General features: G+C 37.3%; 1 protein-coding gene and 1 pseudogene across 1 annotated transcript; both read left to right on the forward strand.

Annotated features, from left to right (window-relative positions):
• The first annotated feature begins 150 nt into the window (after positions 1–150).
• Positions 151–1,603, forward strand: LOC137938479 (probable aquaporin PIP1-5; annotated as a pseudogene).
• A 5,308-nt stretch (positions 1,604–6,911) lies between these two features.
• Positions 6,912–8,606, forward strand: LOC137938885 (UPF0481 protein At3g47200-like). Its single transcript, XM_068783979.1, has one exon. It carries the CDS (start codon positions 6,917–6,919, stop codon positions 8,336–8,338), a length of 1,422 nt encoding a protein of 473 aa, XP_068640080.1. The 5' UTR covers positions 6,912–6,916; the 3' UTR covers positions 8,339–8,606.
• Positions 8,607–19,077: the final 10,471 nt, after the last annotated feature.

The raw sequence follows: 19,077 nt of genomic DNA on the forward strand, positions 1-19,077 counted from the left end.
AGATTCTTTCCACCAAAAGAAAAACTATGGATAATACCCACCCACCAGGCATAAGTTTGTGTCCAAGTTTTTAACTCTGTTTTGATTTACCATGTAGCAAAGTTCCGTTTTATCTAGCAGGTCTGGTTTGTTACGGAAGAGAGAAATTGAATGGTTTCAGTCCTTCACAGTGTTGCCTGTCAAGGCCCTACCAAACGTGATCCACCTGTATTCTTTTCTTTGTAGAATAAAAATATAACCAAAAACTCATAATTAAAGCGGAAGAAAGTCGACAAAACCACTATCAGGGCCTTAATCTACTGACAATCCTCATCTATAAAGACTCCCTATGTCATCTTTCCAACCACTGCACAGCTTTTCTCAGTAGCGGTTTGGTGCCCCTGAGGAGAGAAACAAGAGAGAGGAGATACGGAGGGCAAGGAAGAGGATGTTAAGCTCGGAGCAAACAAGTTCTCTGAAAGGCAGCCTATTGGAACAGCTGCACAGACCGAGGACAAGTACTACAAGGAGCCTCCACCAGCTCCTTTGTTTGAGCCAGGGGAACTCAAGTCATGGTCTTTCTGGAGAGCTGGAATTGCAGAGTTCATAGCTACCTTCCTGTTTCTCTACATCACGATCTTGACCGTGATGGGGGTTAACAGAGCTCCCAACAAGTGTGCATCGGTGGGTATTCAGGGGATTGCTTGGGCCTTTGGTGGTATGATTTGTGCCTTGGTCTACTGCACTTGCTGGGATCTCAGGTAAAAAATTATTTTTTTCTTTACAGATTTTTTCTTTCTCTGCTTGGGGATAAATTTTTTTTTTAAAAATTCTCTTTATTTTCTGTTTTCTTCTTTTGAATGTTGGGACGATTTCTCTGCCAACCAACTAGAATTCTCCTTTTTTTGTGTCTTTCTGAGAAGAACTTCGTCCTTTCTGTCTTTTTTCTTTTATATTCTGCTATTTTTTTCTGCTATATGGCTTAAAATCTGCTAAATATATTTACTGTTCTTCTGTATCAGTTTTCCTACAAACTTAGGCCCTTTCAGAGTTTTCCTTTTGTTTTTGTTTCTGTCCTCATAATTTTGTACCGGATTGGATTGGTCAAGATGACTACTAGGGGAACGTTTTGGTTTTCTGATTTTGAATCTCATGCTTCTGAGTTGTCTTACTTTCAGGTGGACACATCAACCCTGCTGTTACCTTTGGGCTTTTTCCTGGCCAGAAAGCTTTCCCTCACCAGGGCCCTCTACTACATTGTGATCCAATGCTTGGGGTGCAATCTGTGGTGCTGGAGTTGTCAAGGGCTTTGGAAAGAGTCCTTACGAGGTTTCTGGTGGTGGTGCCAACGTGGTTGCCCATGGCTACACCAAAGGTGATGGCCTTGGTGCTGAGATTGTGGGAACCTTTGTTCTTGTTTACACTGTCTTCTCTGCCACCGATGCCAAGAGAAACGCCAGGGATTCTCATGTTCCTGTAAGTATTAGTTAAAAAACCGACCAGGGATTCTCATGTTCCTGTAAGTATTAGTTAAAAAACCGAATCTTCTTCCTTTATAGTGATCTGAGTTCTTCAAATGTTGAATTTGTTTACTGGTCTTACAAAAGGTTTCTTGTTATGATAATATGCCATCTCTGCTGACTAAATAGCTGCACCGTAGCGGCAGACCCCTCCTGATTCGACAAAAGCTCCCTCCGGAGCTTCCCGAAACCCAGAGATCCCAAAAATTAGAGACGGCGAGAGAGACATCAAGAAAAAAAAATAGTCGTGCAGCAGCCGCAAACCCTTCTTCGCCAATTTCTGCTTCCTAACTTCGGATGGAAGAAACGACTCTGATTTCTTCGCCGACGTCGACGTTGCCATCGCCTGGGTTCTCGCCTGACCGAATGGCTGATCAGTCTTCATTTTTCCAGTGCCGCTTCGAGGAGAGGAGCAGCGCCTGTTTCGACGAGATAAGAGAGAAAAAAAAACCGAGGAGAGCGTTTAGAGGAGAGAGAAGAAAAAAATACGAGGAGAGCTTTTTGAGGAGAGGAGAAATTAAAAAAAAAAAACAAGGAGAGCCTCGTGTTGCTTTGAGGAGAGAAGAACGATGCTTGTTTCCAGGAGAGAAAAAAAATCCTTGAAGTGAAAAAAAAAAACCTTAAGAATGACAACTAAAACTAGTTTTGTTCAACCAGCAATTCCAAAGCTTAATGAACACTATGATCACAAGTGTATGATCATGAAAAATTTTCTGCACTCAAAGGAATATTGGTACTTGATAGAAGAAGGGATCCCTAGAGCAGAATCAAGGGCAGAACTCACAGAAGGACAAAAGAAGGTGATTACATATGCAAAGTTGAAGGATTCGAAGGATAAGAATTATCTCTTCCAAACCATTGATCGATCAGTCTTGGAGACTATTTTGAACAATGATACATCGAAGAATATTTGGGACTTCTTGAAGCAAAAGTAGTGCAGCATGTACAACGTCAAGCACTTCGAAAGAAATTGCTCAACATGAAGTTAGGAGAATCGGTGAATGAATATTTTGCTCAAACCCTTACTATAGTTAGCAATATGAGGGTTCATGGTGAGAAAATGGAGGATATTATGGTCATTGAAAAAATTATAAGATCTATGACTACAAAATTCGATTATGTTGTGTGCTTAATTGAAGAGTCTAATAATCTTGACACCTTGTTCATTGATGTGTTACAAAGTAGTCTTATATTGCATGAACAACGTATGAATAGTCATGTTGTGGAAGAACAAGCATTGAAGGTTACTTATGAAGGACAATCAGGAGGAAGAGGACGTGGTTGTGGCGGATTTAGAGGGAGAGGATGAGGTTGGCAAAATTTTGACAAGTCTACCATTGAGTGTTACAATTGTCATAAGTTTGGACATTTTCAATATGAATGCCCAATAAAGGAGACAAAGATAAAGACACATTATGTAGAAGTTAATGAAGAAATGTTGTTAATGACATATGTGGAGTCCAAGGAAGCTAGTAAAGAGGAGCTATGGTTCCTTGATTTAGGTTGCAACAACCATATGTGTGGCAAAAAGGAGCTTTTCTCCATGCTTGATGAAAGTTTTAGCAATTTTGTAAAGTTTGGGAGACAATTCAAGCATGGTTGTGATAGGAAAAGAATGTTGGTGAATGAACTTGTGCAGGTCATCATTGAGGTGTTTTATGTTCCAGAACTGAAGACTAATTTGCTAAGTGTTGGACAACTACAAGAAAAGGGGCTTGCAATTTTCATACAACATGGGAAATGTAAAATTTATCATCTTGAGAGAGGATTGATCATGGAGACTGCAATGACCTCAAACAGAATGTTCATCTTATCTGCATAGAAACAACAAAAAGAAGAAATATATTTTTCTTGTCTTACAGAGGATCCAACTCGGATTTGGCACTCTAGATATGGACATTTAAGCTTCAATGACTTAAAAAGTTCTTTAGTGGAAAAGAATGGTGAATAGACTGCCTCAATTTACAGCTCCTTCGACGGTATGTGAAAATTGTTTGGAAGGACAACAACGCAGAGATCCATTTCCAAAAGAAAGCACATGAAGGACTTCTCAGAATCTTCAACTGGTACATGCTGACATCTGTGGACCAATCAACCCTACTTCAAACGACATCTGATTGACTCTCTTCCATATTGTAATGATAATAAACCTTAACTGTAATTATGTTGATTTTTGCTACTCAAACATTTCAAATGCATTTCCTTCAAGAGATACAAGATCAAAGTTTATACAAAAGAATTAGAAAATCTAATACAAGGCCTCGAGCTATACGACATGTCAAGTCATTTTGAAGAAGCACCTACTAGTAAAGCTTGGAGATTTGAAAATTAGAGTCAATGTCTTTAAAAAATATCTCATGAACTCTAGTATTGTATGAGGATAGTCAACAAACTTCAATTCTATGGTACACATGAGTATTGGAGGTTTAGGGCATATAATTTTTTAAAACTATATTTGAACGATGCATAAAACTGATTTAAACTTACAATAACCCTTAGTTTTATTTTGGTTAGACTTAAAACTCAAATTTACACTCTGGCATAAATCATGTTCGATCAAACTACATGGGATTGATCGACCATCCCAAATGTAGTGTGGCATAGCTTGATCATCCAGAATACTACTATATAAGTTTATACAACATGATCAATTATACCTTATTACATGATCGATCATGCCGAGCACTACACAACCAATCCTATAAAGCAATGGAAAAGGGTCGATCAATGAGTTTTTTGAAAGGTTGAAAACTCATTCATTGATGCCTCGATTGATCAACAAGTTTGGGAAACCTATAATAATGACTAGTTTGGTTGGGAAACTTATAATAATGAACCCCCAAATTCATTGGGAAGCATTTAAGTAAGCATTCATTGGCAATTCAAAGCACTCAAAAAGCCTATTCATTTGAATTTTTTGTACAAACCTTTTTTGAGAGAAAAAAAGCTATACATTTTGCAAAAACTACATACCTTTCTCAAATCGCTCAACATTCCTAATATTCAAGCTCCTCTACTTCAACTCTTGTGCTCAAAAGGTTTGATAACTCTTTTGGAGAAGGTTGTCTCTCCATTAAAAAGGGTGTCAGTTTTTCTTTCTTTTGGGTATTTTTGATTTATTCTTTGAAAGGTGTTCTAGAACCTGGAATCTAGAAGGGAAAAACATACTAGAGCTATATAATCTAGTTGTATAATCTTTAGGAGAAATTGACTTGTGTGTAATTGGACATTACACTAGGCTTAAAGACAGCCAATATCTCTAATTTTTTTTGGGCAAGTGAAACATGGAAATCAAAAACTCTCCGTCTCCTCTGTAGTGTTTACTTTATTATTACTATGATTTAATTTTTATATTTAAGCACTAATTTTTTAAATTATAATCTCAATTTACCTCCTCCCCCACGCCTCTTGAGAAGCCACTTGGGCCAACAATCTATCTGTAGAAATTCTCGACTTGGACAATTGCTTCTCAAGATGCCAAGCAATCAAACAATCTTGAAGTACTAGTCAGTCTATTTACATGGAGTATTCTAATGGTCAAATAGATGTTCAACCAATTTTCATCTGAGACTTTTTTTTTGTCATTTAAATAACTCAATTTTTTTAATTAGTTATTTAAGTATTTTTATAATCAAAATTGATTTAATGGGGATCGAGAGCCAAACAAGTAGTGATCTAGTCATTCCCCAAATTAGTTGTTATTTAAGCTAAATTTCTTAAATTTTATGATTTTTACACGAGGAAAATAAAATAAATAAAATATTTTTTTAAATGCATATTTAAAAAAAATTGATTTCACAAGCAAAAGTCTAAAACTTTTGTCACATCAATAAAATCGACATCTAGAAGCATCTATTGACATCAGCACCACATCAATTAAATTTTATAACATTGCTTCATTTCAATCTTGTCTCATCTATAAATTCATGCAAAATTTAATCCATAAATGCAGTCTAAGTAGTGCTATCCGTTGAACACATTGATATTGAATTTAACCAAATAAATTGAATGCTCACTTTAACAATATAAATGTAACACATTGCCAATAGTGATCTAAATTTATTATGTTGTACTTTTTTGTTTCTTGAAAGTAGTGGTTGTAAGTAATCTCTGAGTTGGTCGCCGACACCGGAATTTTTTTATTGAATTAGAATAAATTTTAAAATTAATACGAGCCTATTTATGGACTAATTAAGGATCACTTGATTCCTTAATTAAGGTTACGAATTTCGTTAAATCAATCAAGATTTTCCCGTGATTTCTTAAAATCACGGCAAATCAATCTCTTGATTGATAGAGATTGATTTTTCATTATTTTTACCTAAATTATTACATAAGGTTAATTTTAAATTTAATTTAATTTTTCTCTTAACATTCCCCCTCAAGTTGTAATGGGGTAAGAGGAAATATAACTTGTTGTCTTACGGGATAGAATCTCCATCTTGTGAACGTGAATTTCTTTGTGTTTGGCGTTGTTGATGGTGTAAGGAAGTATCATATGATATAAAGAAAATTTTGATGAGATGGTAATGATCGTAGAGGGAGCCATCCAACTAGCACGCTGGCTTGTCGTCTTCCTCTCGATGCAAAACGAACTATAGATTTAAAATCTCAAGTGCGCCATCATTTCTTGATAGATTTGATGAAATATGAGGGGAAATACTTGTATTTGAATCCTCTTTCAAACAAATGCTTTAGTTTAAATAAAAAAAGTACTATATTGCAACGAAAAAAGTGGTTAAAAAATACGGTGACTATCTGTGAAAAAATTTATAGACCATTTCTCAATAGATTTGATGAAACAAGAAATAAAATGCTCGTTGTAGGATGATCTATCTAATGCATAAATCAATTTGAATGAAAAACAACATAATAGAAAATACACAAAAATTATGCGAAACAAAAACTAGCCAAAATCAAACATTTGGCTTTGACACCATGTGATGTGAACATGAAATTGAAGATAAAAGAAACAAAAAGTACAAACCAATTTTACGTGGTTAAGCCTTGCGAATCTAATCCACATACCAAAAGAGAGAGGGACAAATTTTATTGAATCAAAATGAATTTTACAATTAATACAAACTTATTTATAGGCTAGTGAAAGATTATTTGATTCTTTCATTAGGGATTTTCTGTCGATTCAAATTTCCTTTGTAAGAAAAGAAGAGGTTTTATGCTGAACTTTTAGTCCACTAAAAAACTAGAAGAAGAAAGGTTTTTGTGCCGGCCATGTTGCTCATTTACTGATTTCATAAAGATGGCTGTCCTTGTTCAACTACTCTTCCGGATAGGTCGATCGAGTCCATTTTTTTATACATAGGCCTCCGATTCCACTTGGTTTCTCAATGCATTCTGGGCTTATTCTACTGTAATTTCATCTGAAGCCACCATTCGAGCAAGCTGTGCATTCGAAGATGAGTACTGGAGAAGGCGACGATGGGTCATGGATGATTGCCATGAAAAACAAATACAGCTCCTCAAATGCGGAGCAGTCACATCCGGAGCTACCCACCATCGTCCGGGTGCCTCATATCATACGCCGTACAAATGAGGAAGCTTACGAGCCTGAGATACTCTCCATCGGTCCTTACCACCGGGAAAACAAGAGGTTGCTAGCGATGGAGAAGAAGAAGTGGAAGTATCTCCGTGACTTCTGCTCTCGGAACGAGGGTTTGACCTTGGATGAAATCCTCAACAGTGTGCAGGAATTGAAGAAATCAGCGAGGAGGTGCTACTCCGAGGACATTCCTATTGGGGAAGACGAGTTTGGGGAGATGCTGGTGCTCGATGGTTGCTTCATTCTGGAGCTGTTCCTCAAATCACAGGAGAGGAAGTCTCACGTGGAAGAGAAGAAATTATACGAGACAGACCTCATATTTGCTTCTTCTTCTGAATGGATTCTGAGATGTGTAGCCAGGGATTTGCTCCTGGCAGAGAACCAGCTCCCCTTCTTCGTCTTACTTCAATTATTCAATTCTTTCGCCAAAACGATCTCCTCTGTTTCTCTGGTTAGTCTCTCTGTGAACTTCTTCAAAACCCCGTATTATACAATCAGCAAAGCGGAATCGTCCATTCACAGAGACAAGGACAAGAAATCCTTCCACCCAGAAGAATCCAGTCACCTTCACTTGCTCCACTTAGTTCACTCCCATTTCATGGTAACATCCGATCAGGGTAACGACCCAGTAAGGAATTTCGACTCCTCTCGCTCTCTACTCCCTCTCGTCAAGCAAAAGCACCCCTTCGACGACCACCGCTCCCATCGCCTAAGGCCATTACCGACCGTCCCAAGTGCAAAGAGGCTCCAAGACGCAGGCATCAAATTCAAGAGACGCAAGGGAGGTAACTTCCTGGACATAAAATTCGAGAACGGAGTGATGGAAATCTCACACGTTCTTGTTGACAATTACACAAACACCTTCCTGAGAAACTTGATAGCGTTCGAACAAGCCAACCCTGCACTCGGGAAATGCTTCACCTTCTACGCTGCTTTTATGGATTTCATCGTGAACACTGCCGAGGACGTGGAGATTCTGCATCAAAGTGGGATTATCGATCATGGGTTGGGCAGTGAAAAGAACATCGCTTTGATGTTCAACATGATGTCCAAGGGACTGATAGTTGAATCAGATGCCAAGGACAAGTATCAGAAATTAACCAGAGATATAATGAAATACTACAAGACTCCATGGAATATGTGGAGGGCGAAGCTGAATCGGGACTACTTCGGCAATCCGTGGGCGATAGTTTCATTAGCGGCTGGAATTTTGGCGATTTGTCTGGCTATCACCAACACCTTCTTTGGCATCTACAGATACTATCATCCTTTAGCATGAAGTCCGAATACTGGGATTTCTGTGTTTGATATTTGTTGCTTAAAGTTCGGTTCCTGTTTCTTCAGCTTTGATTTCTTTCCTAGATAATGGGATTTGGGTTAGTCTCAGTTTGATTATTAAAACTGATCTTGTATATTTGATCTTCAACTTGGAGAAGTGGAGAAGCAATATCCGCAATGAAGATGGCCACCTTTCCGGAGATTAAACTTTCTGGGTTAATCTGTCCTTGTTCCATGGGTGTAAAGGGAAAATCAATCACTAAGCTGAATGGATCTTTTTAATTTATGCATCAAAATAATTAAGCTATATTAATTGGTTATTTGATAACTAAGAGGGCTGATCCAATACAAAAGACTATTTCGAGCGAAATATACGAACGACTGATAATGATAAACGGTTATCTCAACCACCTGATCAGATAACCATTGATCATGATCAAACCTTTGAGATAGCCGTTTCGTACCAAATAGTTTTTCGTATTGGATAAGTTGTGGATAACTAAAGCATTAGTAATAACTACATCAAATTCGTAGAAATTGAGATGCGCCCATTCATGACAAATCAAATTCTGAATTTCCTTAGGGTATGTTAGGAACCCTAGAAAAGAAAATAAAAGAAAAGAAAATAACAATTTGACCATTATTATTTCAAAAAATAATTAGTAAAAACGAGATAATGATCAAATTCTTATTTTCATTAACTATTTTTTGGAATAATAATGGTCAAATTCTTATTTTTTTATTTTATTTTTTCATGGAGTTCCAAGCAGACCCTTAATCTTTTGATTGGGGTCATAAGTTGAATATTAATATTAAGCACATCCCCTCAATTTATCACTATTGACTAATTACTTTGATCATAAATATTGGATGAAGAAACTCTCAAAAAGATTAACTTGATAATGGTCCTTCACTTCTCTCTTCTTCCGTCACCCTAACCTTGACTAAGCTTTAGTCGGGTTTGATTATGATTCATACTTTCAATCCTTTTGAAAGAAAGGTTTATTTCTAACTTCAATACGATTAAAAGGCAAAAATACTTTTACATTGGATTGTCTAACTCGACTTGGATTAGAGAGGGGCTGGGTTGAGTAAGGGGTCGGACTCACTCCTCACATTTTTTTCTGAGTTTTGTCAAACGGAGTAATCAAAGCAATAACACATACAAAGAATTTTTCGATGATTTCTATTCTTCTCCTCATTGAGGCTTTTTATAATACATTTACAACCTTATTAAGATCCAATTTAGATCTTAAAATCAGGAACAAATCAAGGAAACAAATCGTTTCCTATAATTACGGTAAAAAATTACATAATTTATAGCTCATTTCAACACTCCCCCTCAAGTTGGTGCATAGATGTTGATCATGCCCAACTTGTCAATGATACCATGAAATACTTTCCCTGATACTCCTTTCGTGAGTATATCAGCCAACTGACTCTCGGATGGAATAAAAGAAAATTGTATAATCTTTGCATAAAAGTTTTTCTTGATGAAATAGCGATCAACTTCAACATATTTAGTGCGATCATGTTGAACCGGATTTTTCGCAATTTTGATGGCTGCCTTATTATCACAATTGAGATTCATAGATTTAGCATATTCAATCCCTAAGTCCATCAGGATATTTCTTATCCATAACAATTCGCATACACCATGAGTCATGCCTCGAAATTCAGCTTAAGCACTTGATCTTGATACAACCTTCTATTTTTTGCTTCTCCACGTGACAAAATTGCCTTCCACAAAAGTAAAGTAACCAGACGTGGATCTTCTGGTTGTCTGATCTCCTGCCCAATCAGAATCTGTGTATCCTTCAATGTTAGTGACACCCTTTTTTTTCCTAATAACAAAGCTTTCCTGGAGCACTCTTTAAGTATCTCAAGATCCGATAGACTGCTTCCATATGTTCTTCACTTGGTGCATGCATGAACTGACTCACAACGCTCACTACATATCCTACGCCTGGTCTTGTGTGTGATAAGTAGATTAATCTTCCAACTAATCGTTGATAACGCCCTTTGTCTGTTGGGTTTTGATCTGGGAGAATTTCGAGGTTATGATTCATTTCTATGGGTGTCTCTACTAGATTACAATCAAGCATTCCGGTTTCGGCTAGAAGATCCAACACATATTTTCGTTGTGAAAGGAAGACTCCATGTTTCGATCTTGCCACTTCAATTCCCAAAAAATATTTAAGTTGTTCGAGATCCTTCATTTCGAATTTAGTGGTTAAATACTCCTGTAAAGCTTGCATTTTACAAGGGTCATCTTCTGTCAAGACCATATCATCAACATATACAATTAAAACCGTTAATTTTCCTTCTTTGAATTTTATAAACAAAGTATGATCTAAGTTACTTTACTTATAGCCAAACTCCTTCATTGTAGTCAAGAATCTTCCAAACCATGCTCTAGGTGATTGTTTCAACCTGTACAATGACTTCTTCAATTTACAGACTTTACCTTGACCTAGAGAACTAATTTTAACTCCGGGTGGTAGCTCCATGTAGACTTCTCCTTCTAAATCTCCATTGAGAAATGCATTTTTAACATCAAATTGTTGCAGAGGCCAGTCTCGATTTGCTGCTATAGATATAAGAATGCGAATTGAATTGATCTTAACTACTGGTGCAAAAGTATCCTGATAGTCTATCTCATACCTTTGCGTATATCCCTTTGCAACTAGTCGAGCTTTATATCTTTCAATACATCCATCCGGTTTGAGTTTCACCGTGAACACCCATCGACATCCAATTGTCTTCACTTCTTTAGGCTGTGAAACAAGTTCCCAAGTGGCATTCTTTTGTAGAGCTTTCATCTCTTCATTCATCGCCTTTTTCCATTTTTGATCAGCCAATGCATCCTGCACATTACTAAGAATAGAAACCCTGGATAATTGATCAATAGTAAAAGCATATGATTTACTCAACCTATGGGAGGACACATAGTTGTTGATTGAGTATTTTGTCTTGGCTTCAAGATCAGGTTCATACTGTTTCTTTAGAATTCCCCTATTCAATCTTTGTGGATATCTAGGAGTTATATTTTTTGTAGGAACACATGTTTCAATAGATTCTTCAAACACAAGTTTGGTATTTACTTGAGGAGGAACATTCTAGGTTGATTCTTCAGTTGATGGTGCAAACAGAGGCTTCACTTGGTGCATGCATGAACTGACTCACAACGCTCACTACATATCCTACGCCTGGTCTTGTGTGTGATAAGTAGATTAATCTTCCAACTAATCGTTGATAACGCCCTTTGTCTGTTGGGTTTTGATCTGGGAGAATTTCGAGGTTATGATTCATTTCTATGGGTGTCTCTACTAGATTACAATCAAGCATTCCGGTTTCGGCTAGAAGATCCAACACATATTTTCGTTGTGAAAGGAAGACTCCATGTTTCGATCTTGCCACTTCAATTCCCAAAAAATATTTAAGTTGTTCGAGATCCTTCATTTCGAATTTAGTGGTTAAATACTCCTGTAAAGCTTGCATTTTACAAGGGTCATCTTCTGTCAAGACCATATCATCAACATATACAATTAAAACCGTTAATTTTCCTTCTTTGAATTTTATAAACAAAGTATGATCTAAGTTACTTTACTTATAGCCAAACTCCTTCATTGTAGTCAAGAATCTTCCAAACCATGCTCTAGGTGATTGTTTCAACCTGTACAATGACTTCTTCAATTTACAGACTTTACCTTGACCTAGAGAACTAATTTTAACTCCGGGTGGTAGCTCCATGTAGACTTCTCCTTCTAAATCTCCATTGAGAAATGCATTTTTAACATCAAATTGTTGCAGAGGCCAGTCTCGATTTGCTGCTATAGATATAAGAATGCGAATTGAATTGATCTTAACTACTGGTGCAAAAGTATCCTGATAGTCTATCTCATACCTTTGCGTATATCCCTTTGCAACTAGTCGAGCTTTATATCTTTCAATACATCCATCCGGTTTGAGTTTCACCGTGAACACCCATCGACATCCAATTGTCTTCACTTCTTTAGGCTGTGAAACAAGTTCCCAAGTGGCATTCTTTTGTAGAGCTTTCATCTCTTCATTCATCGCCTTTTTCCATTTTTGATCAGCCAATGCATCCTGCACATTACTAAGAATAGAAACCCTGGATAATTGATCAATAGTAAAAGCATATGATTTACTCAACCTATGGGAGGACACATAGTTGTTGATTGAGTATTTTGTCTTGGCTTCAAGATCAGGTTCATACTGTTTCTTTAGAATTCCCCTATTCAATCTTTGTGGATATCTAGGAGTTATATTTTTTGTAGGAACACATGTTTCAATAGATTCTTCAAACACAAGTTTGGTATTTACTTGAGGAGGAACATTCTAGGTTGATTCTTCAGTTGATGGTGCAAACAGAGGCAACTCTGAGGATTCTTCAAGAGAAATTAATGATTCACTCTCGGCTTCATGGTTGGGAGCACAGTCTTGTTGCACATCATGATGTCCTAGTTGGTGAAGAAATCCATTCACTGCTTCTAACCCAGTAAACTCAGCCTCTCCGCTATTCTCTTGTTGAACATTCTCTTCACTTGAGCTCTCCCCCTGAAGAGAATTTCGAGAGACACCCCCCCCCCCCCCCCCCCCCGAGTTATAAGGTTGTAATTCATGGAATGAGGCATCTAGAATTACATGGAGCTTTCGGGTGTGTGGATCATAGCACTGATATCCTTTTTGAAAATCAGAATAGCCAACAAAAAACACATCATTTGGCACATGGATCAAGTTTATTTCGCAAGACTTTTGGGATATGAACATATACAGTACACCCAAAAACCCGAGGTTCAAGATTCAGAAGATGGGGAATGGAAAATAGGGAGTGCAGTTTTTTTTTTAGGAGTTTGAAAGTCTATAACTTGAGAAGGTGTTCGATTGATAAGGTAGGCAACAGATTTGACAGCTTCACCCCAATAAAACCGAGGCATGTTCATGCCATTGAGAGAGGCACACACTACTTCCAAAATTTGTCTATTCTTCCTCTTTGCAAATCCATTTTGTTGGGGAGTATAGGTACACGAGGTTTGATGACCAATTCCATGATTTTTCAAAAAATTACCAAGAGAAGTATCGACAAACTCAATACCATTGTCAGATTGCAAAACACGAATCTGCTTCTGGTACTGAGTGTGTACCATTTGATGAAATTTCTGTAAAGCTAGCCACACATCACTCTTTTTTATCAGCAGGGATACCCAAGTCATTCTAGAGCATTCATCAATAAATGTTACAAAATACCGAACTCGAGAAATAGAGGGAACCTTTGCAAGACCCCAAACATCAGAATGAATAAACTCAAAAGGTTCAGAACTCTTATACAAACTCAGTAAATAAGAGATACGGTGACTCTTAGCCAGTTCACAAGTTTCACAATGAAAATCCAGTACAAGCAAGAGTTGAAGTAATTTAGCTAACAAACAACCGATTGTATTCAAGAGATGGAACAACAAGGACAATATCTAATGTAAATTATTCGACAAGATAATTGACCCTTCCCCAGTAATAAGAGAGGTACTACCATTGGCGGTGGAAATAACAGATTGAGGAGAAGGTAGGACAAATGTTAACTGATTGGAATCCCTCATCATGTGATCAGATGCACCTGTATCAAGAATCCAAGTTCTATTATTAGAATATGCAGAGAATATTAATGCTTTACCGATAATACCTGGATGGGCAACATTTGCAGTAGGCAGTAGTTTTTCCCCAGCAATCTTTTTTTGAGGTGTTTCTGAGAAGTCCCACCACTCTTAATAACCAATAATCTCGTAACAACGTTGTTGTGAATGCCCTTTTTCCCTGCGGTGAGTGCATATCCAGTTGTTAGCTTTTACAAATATTTGACGATAGTTATCCATTGTCAGTCTCTAGGTTGATTCGGATTTTTTTGGTCCGGTCTAGAAATTCGGTTTGATCCGGTCCAGTTTGGTTCGATCTGGTCCGGTTCAGGTCCAGTCTGATTGTGGTCCGATTCAGTATTGACTGGTCCGATTCGGTTCTGGTCTGGTACAATTGTGGTCCAGTTCGAGTCCGATTCAGTTTGGTTCTGGTCCGATTTTGGGTCCAGAACAAGCGCGGGCCAGCATTCTATTAAATTTTCCTAACTTAGGAAAAATTTAATCGAGTCGGCATCTTCTTCTTCGGCAGCAGTAGCATCGGCTTTCTTCGGTGTGGTGGTCGACAACAACAATGGGGTTGGTGGTGCAGTCGTCGGTGGTCATTGGCGATAATCGATGATGAGGTTTAGACGGGACCGTCGGCAGTCACAGAGAAAACAGAGGTCGTCAGCTTCCTTCGGCGACCACAGTGATCCTTCTGGTTTGCTGGGAGGCCGAGCGGTGGCTCAGCGTCGACAGCTTTTGGAGCTTCCGCCGGTCTTCTGTGACGGAGATTCTGTTCATGGCTACAACAAAGGAAGCTCTTCCTCTTCGTCGGGCTGATGATGCTCCGGAAAGCTGACCGGTGCTTCGATAGCGGTTCTGCAACGGTTTGGTGGGTTCCCACGGAGTTCGGGTGGCAGAATTCGGTGGTGTTATGCGACGACTGAAGGAGAAGATATAAAACGTACACCGTCTTCTTCGTTCAAGGTGACGGCAGAGCAGAGCTCTATTTTTTTCTCCTCCGGCAACAAAGTTGTTACTCTAGTCTTCGGCTATAGGACAGCTTCTTCGTCTACGACGACGACAGACGACATCTCTCGCTCTGATACCATGTCAAACGGAGTAACTAAAGCAATAACACATACAAAGAATTTTCTGATGATTTCTATTCTGCTCAATGAGACTTTTTATAATACATTTACATCCTAATTAAAATCCAATTTTGATCTTAAAATCAGGAACAAATCAAGGAAACAAATCGTTTCCTATAATTACAGTAACAAATTACATAATTTACAGCTCATTTCAACAATTTTCCTGACTTACCAAACTAATTTGAGCAACTCAACCCAAATTAATTTCATATGGGTCAAGTTAGATCCGAGAGTTGGAGTCATTCTTCTATGTCTCTATGTGTTATTTTTTTTGTTTTTTTCATATGTCAAACTTAGAATTATCTAATCAAAATTAGCGATAATTGATCATTGAAAAAGGTAATTTATGTGATACTATAAGATATGTAGCAATTAATAAAAAACTGGAGGTTATATGTCATGTTTAAGGAATATAAGAATAATTAACCCCTTTAATTAGAGTTTCCTTGAACCTTGTTAAAGAACACATCAATGGAATATAAAGGTTATTTGGGTCTTATTCAAGGTCGGTAGCATTAATATGGTTGTCTTCTATTTGGGTTAACAAAGAAAGAGAAAAAAATTAAGTTTCTTTTTTTCTTTTTTGTCAATCTTGTCCCTGCTTCTTGAAATGTAAGGGAAAATCCCTCGCTACCAGGGTCAAATTGAAACGAGTTGTCCATTGAACTCACCCTTAGGTTCTCTTATGCCTACTTTAAAACAAGATATGGGTCATCCGATACATCATACATATCAGCTATCCAAATTGAAATAAATTGTTTATTGCTAATAACTATATCACATTTGCATGCATTGAGCTACCCATTCATGATTTTGTTTTTTGAATTTCATAGTTTTTTTATTGGGTGAATAAGTTGAGAGTGAATTTTAACAATATCATTCAATTTTTTCTTTATTTTTAAGTTGCTTTGATCGCAAAATAGGATAAACCCAAAAAAAAATGTACATGATGGAGATGTTCCTAGGAGTACCTGTGAGCTAAGTTTTCTCTAATAATTAGGGGTATGTGAGTTTACACGAAAAGTTATCAGAGCTCAATCCAAATAAAAGGGTGGACCTTTTTTTGTTATGTTATTCCTTCACCTTGCCTTTGACATGTTTCAGTCAAATGGATAGTGTTTCATCCTTCTGTTTAGGGGTGGCATCATGTTGAGTCAAGTTCAAACCTGTGTAAGTTTGAGTTTAGTTTGACCTTAAAACTTTGAACTAGAGCTCGAGTTTGAAAGTTCTAAATGAGTTTAAACTCGAGCTTGAGCCGGATTCAAGCTCATCATACATTTAAAACTACAAAAAAAACAATACAAAAATTATTGAAGATGGGCCCAAGCCCACACGACCAAGGAAGACCCACATATCCAAGTGTGTTGGAAGATTGACCCAAGCCCATAAGATATGGACCCAACATTAACACACATGTTGGTGGGACCCACCATGATCAGATGAGGTGGCATGATGAGTCTTACACAATAAGAAGTCTTACAGAGGCAAAATTATTATAGAAGCAGGTCTCACAGAAGAGTTTCAGTTGAAAGGTATTTTAGTTATGTTAGTCTTCTATTTATATTGAGTTATGTAATTATGGTAGGACTTAGTTTAAGTGTTAGAGCTTGGGTGTAATTGGGACAAAGGTAGTTTAATTATAATTGGACTTTACTACTTTCCTCTATTATAAATAGGGGTTCGTGTACTCTGATTAAAACAAGTCAATGAAGTTTTTTTTTTTTACCATAAATTCAACATGGTATCAAAGTAGGTTCTGTGAGTTGAATCGGTTAACCCACAAAGATAATGTGGTCCTTTTTTTTATCTATTATCTCTAGCAGTTTAGGTTTGTATCAATTTTTTTCTCTATTCAATCTCTATATCCGTTGTTTTCTTTGCGTTTTCACCTCTATACTAAAATTTTAATATTGCATATTATATATTGACGAAAAAGATATTCGACTCTACTTTCCAAACCAAAAAGAATTTTGGAAATAGAATTTTATAAAAAAATAAATTGATATTTTAAGCAGCAAAGGTCAGACTGCAAGAGAGGTTCGAGCAACAACAAAAAACTTCAACTCTTGAGCTATTTTATACTATCAAGAACTAGACTTTATATGAAGAATTATATATAAAAAAATATCTATAAGTCTATTTTCTTACCTATTCAACCAATTCTCTATATGAGTTTTTTATATGGAGATATTGATCTTGGAAGAGTTAATGGTCATGCTGGCAAAAGAAGAAAGAGTACTTAGTTCGGCCAGATTACAGAGATTGAAATCTATGAGATTATTTATCTCAAAAGAAGTATATTTTATGAAGAGAAATTATACTTGGATGAAAGGTATTTAAGTCTAGTTTATGAAAGAGAAAATTTCATGTCAATCTGATATATATTTAAGGATAAATTTGCATTCGAAGAATATAGATTATTTTGCATCTACGAACTTTAATTGTCTTTGAATGAGATGGAGTCAAGGAGGACAAGTAGAAACAAATACACGTTGTTAGTTTTTGGGTCTGTCTCATATGATCTTCCAGATAATCCAGTGTTTTTGTTCTATTGGTCACCGGTGGTTTCATCTTTGAGACGTGGTCGTTGTTGCTGCATGAAGAATCCTTGAACAGTAGAAGACAAGTCTCGACAATCGTTGATGCTACTGCATGAAGAGTCCTTGAATGGCATAAGACAAGTCTAGACAGACGTTGTTGCTATTCCTAAAAGGTTGTTGTGGTATGAAGAGTCCTTGCATGACCGAAGTTCAATCAGTTTCATGATCCAGTAATCTACCGCAAGTAGTTTTAATTCAAGGAAGTTTTTTTTCCATTTCTATTTTAGAACTTGACTCCTAAGTCCACTAATCTCCTAAGTTTCATTTTTTATTTCTTCTGACCAAGTTGGTCATGTTACTACAGAATCACATTGCTGCTATTGAGAATAGCTAACCAAGCTGGTCACATTGCCGCATAATCAATAAATCAGTAGAGTTTTCTGGCCAAGTTTGTCTCAGTAAATCGTTGTTGCATAAGCACGTTGCTTCTATCGAGAATATTTACTGTTGGTAAATCAGTAACTAAATGGTCACATGCATTAATCTTCAGCAACTTACCACTACCTTCGTGTTGAGAATATGAAGAGGCCAGAGCCCATTGTGCGAGTCTCATTACTATTATTGTTGGAAGCACAAGAGTTTAGCAAGCCAGCTTAATCCTTGAGCTGCATAATCTGCTGAATTAAACTCGAATTTGGTGGAATTTTTTTTTGAATTTGGAAGCATCACTCGATTCTCTATCTCTTGCTAAATTATTATCTTGGATTATTACTTGATTGCACCTTACTATTTTGTTCTACTTCCTCATTTACTGATGGACTCACTGCAGACTATTTCATGTGTCCCAAAATATTATCTTTTGGGTAATTAACCATTACCCCCTTAATTTGCATTTATTACTCCTATCACTTGAGAGTCAGTGTCATGTGAAGGGACACGGTGATGGAGGAGTTTTATTATATTTTTTAGCACTGCGTCTAGACCCACTACCTATAAAAGATAGGAGTGTGTCCTACATCTAGCATGGGTTATGACTAGAGTATGGAACGATGTCATACGACTTAGAGCGATTTACTCTCACTTATCTTATGCCAGTTACGCCTCGTGGAAGAGACTACCAGCGTGAGGGGGGGAGGGGTTGGTAGATATGGAAGACTGCCATTGTATACGAGAAGATCCTATACACCATTTGTAGCAAGCTGGGAGTTCATGATATTCTCTCACCCCCAGCTTGAGGGTGTGTGTTGGAAGATAAGCCCAAGCCCACATGACCAAGGAAAACCCACATATCTAAGTGTGTTGGAAGATGAGCCCAAACCCGCAAGATATGGATCCACCATGATCACACGAGCTGGTGGGACCCACCATGATCACGTGAAGTGGCATGATGAGTCTAACATAATAAAAAGTCTT

The sequence above is a fragment of the Aristolochia californica genome, unplaced genomic scaffold (genome assembly GCF_029961685.1).
Source record: "Aristolochia californica isolate CCGP_79_NKW_82.1479 unplaced genomic scaffold, dmAriCali1.0.hap1 SCAF_8, whole genome shotgun sequence".
NCBI lineage: Eukaryota > Viridiplantae > Streptophyta > Magnoliopsida > Piperales > Aristolochiaceae > Aristolochia > Aristolochia californica.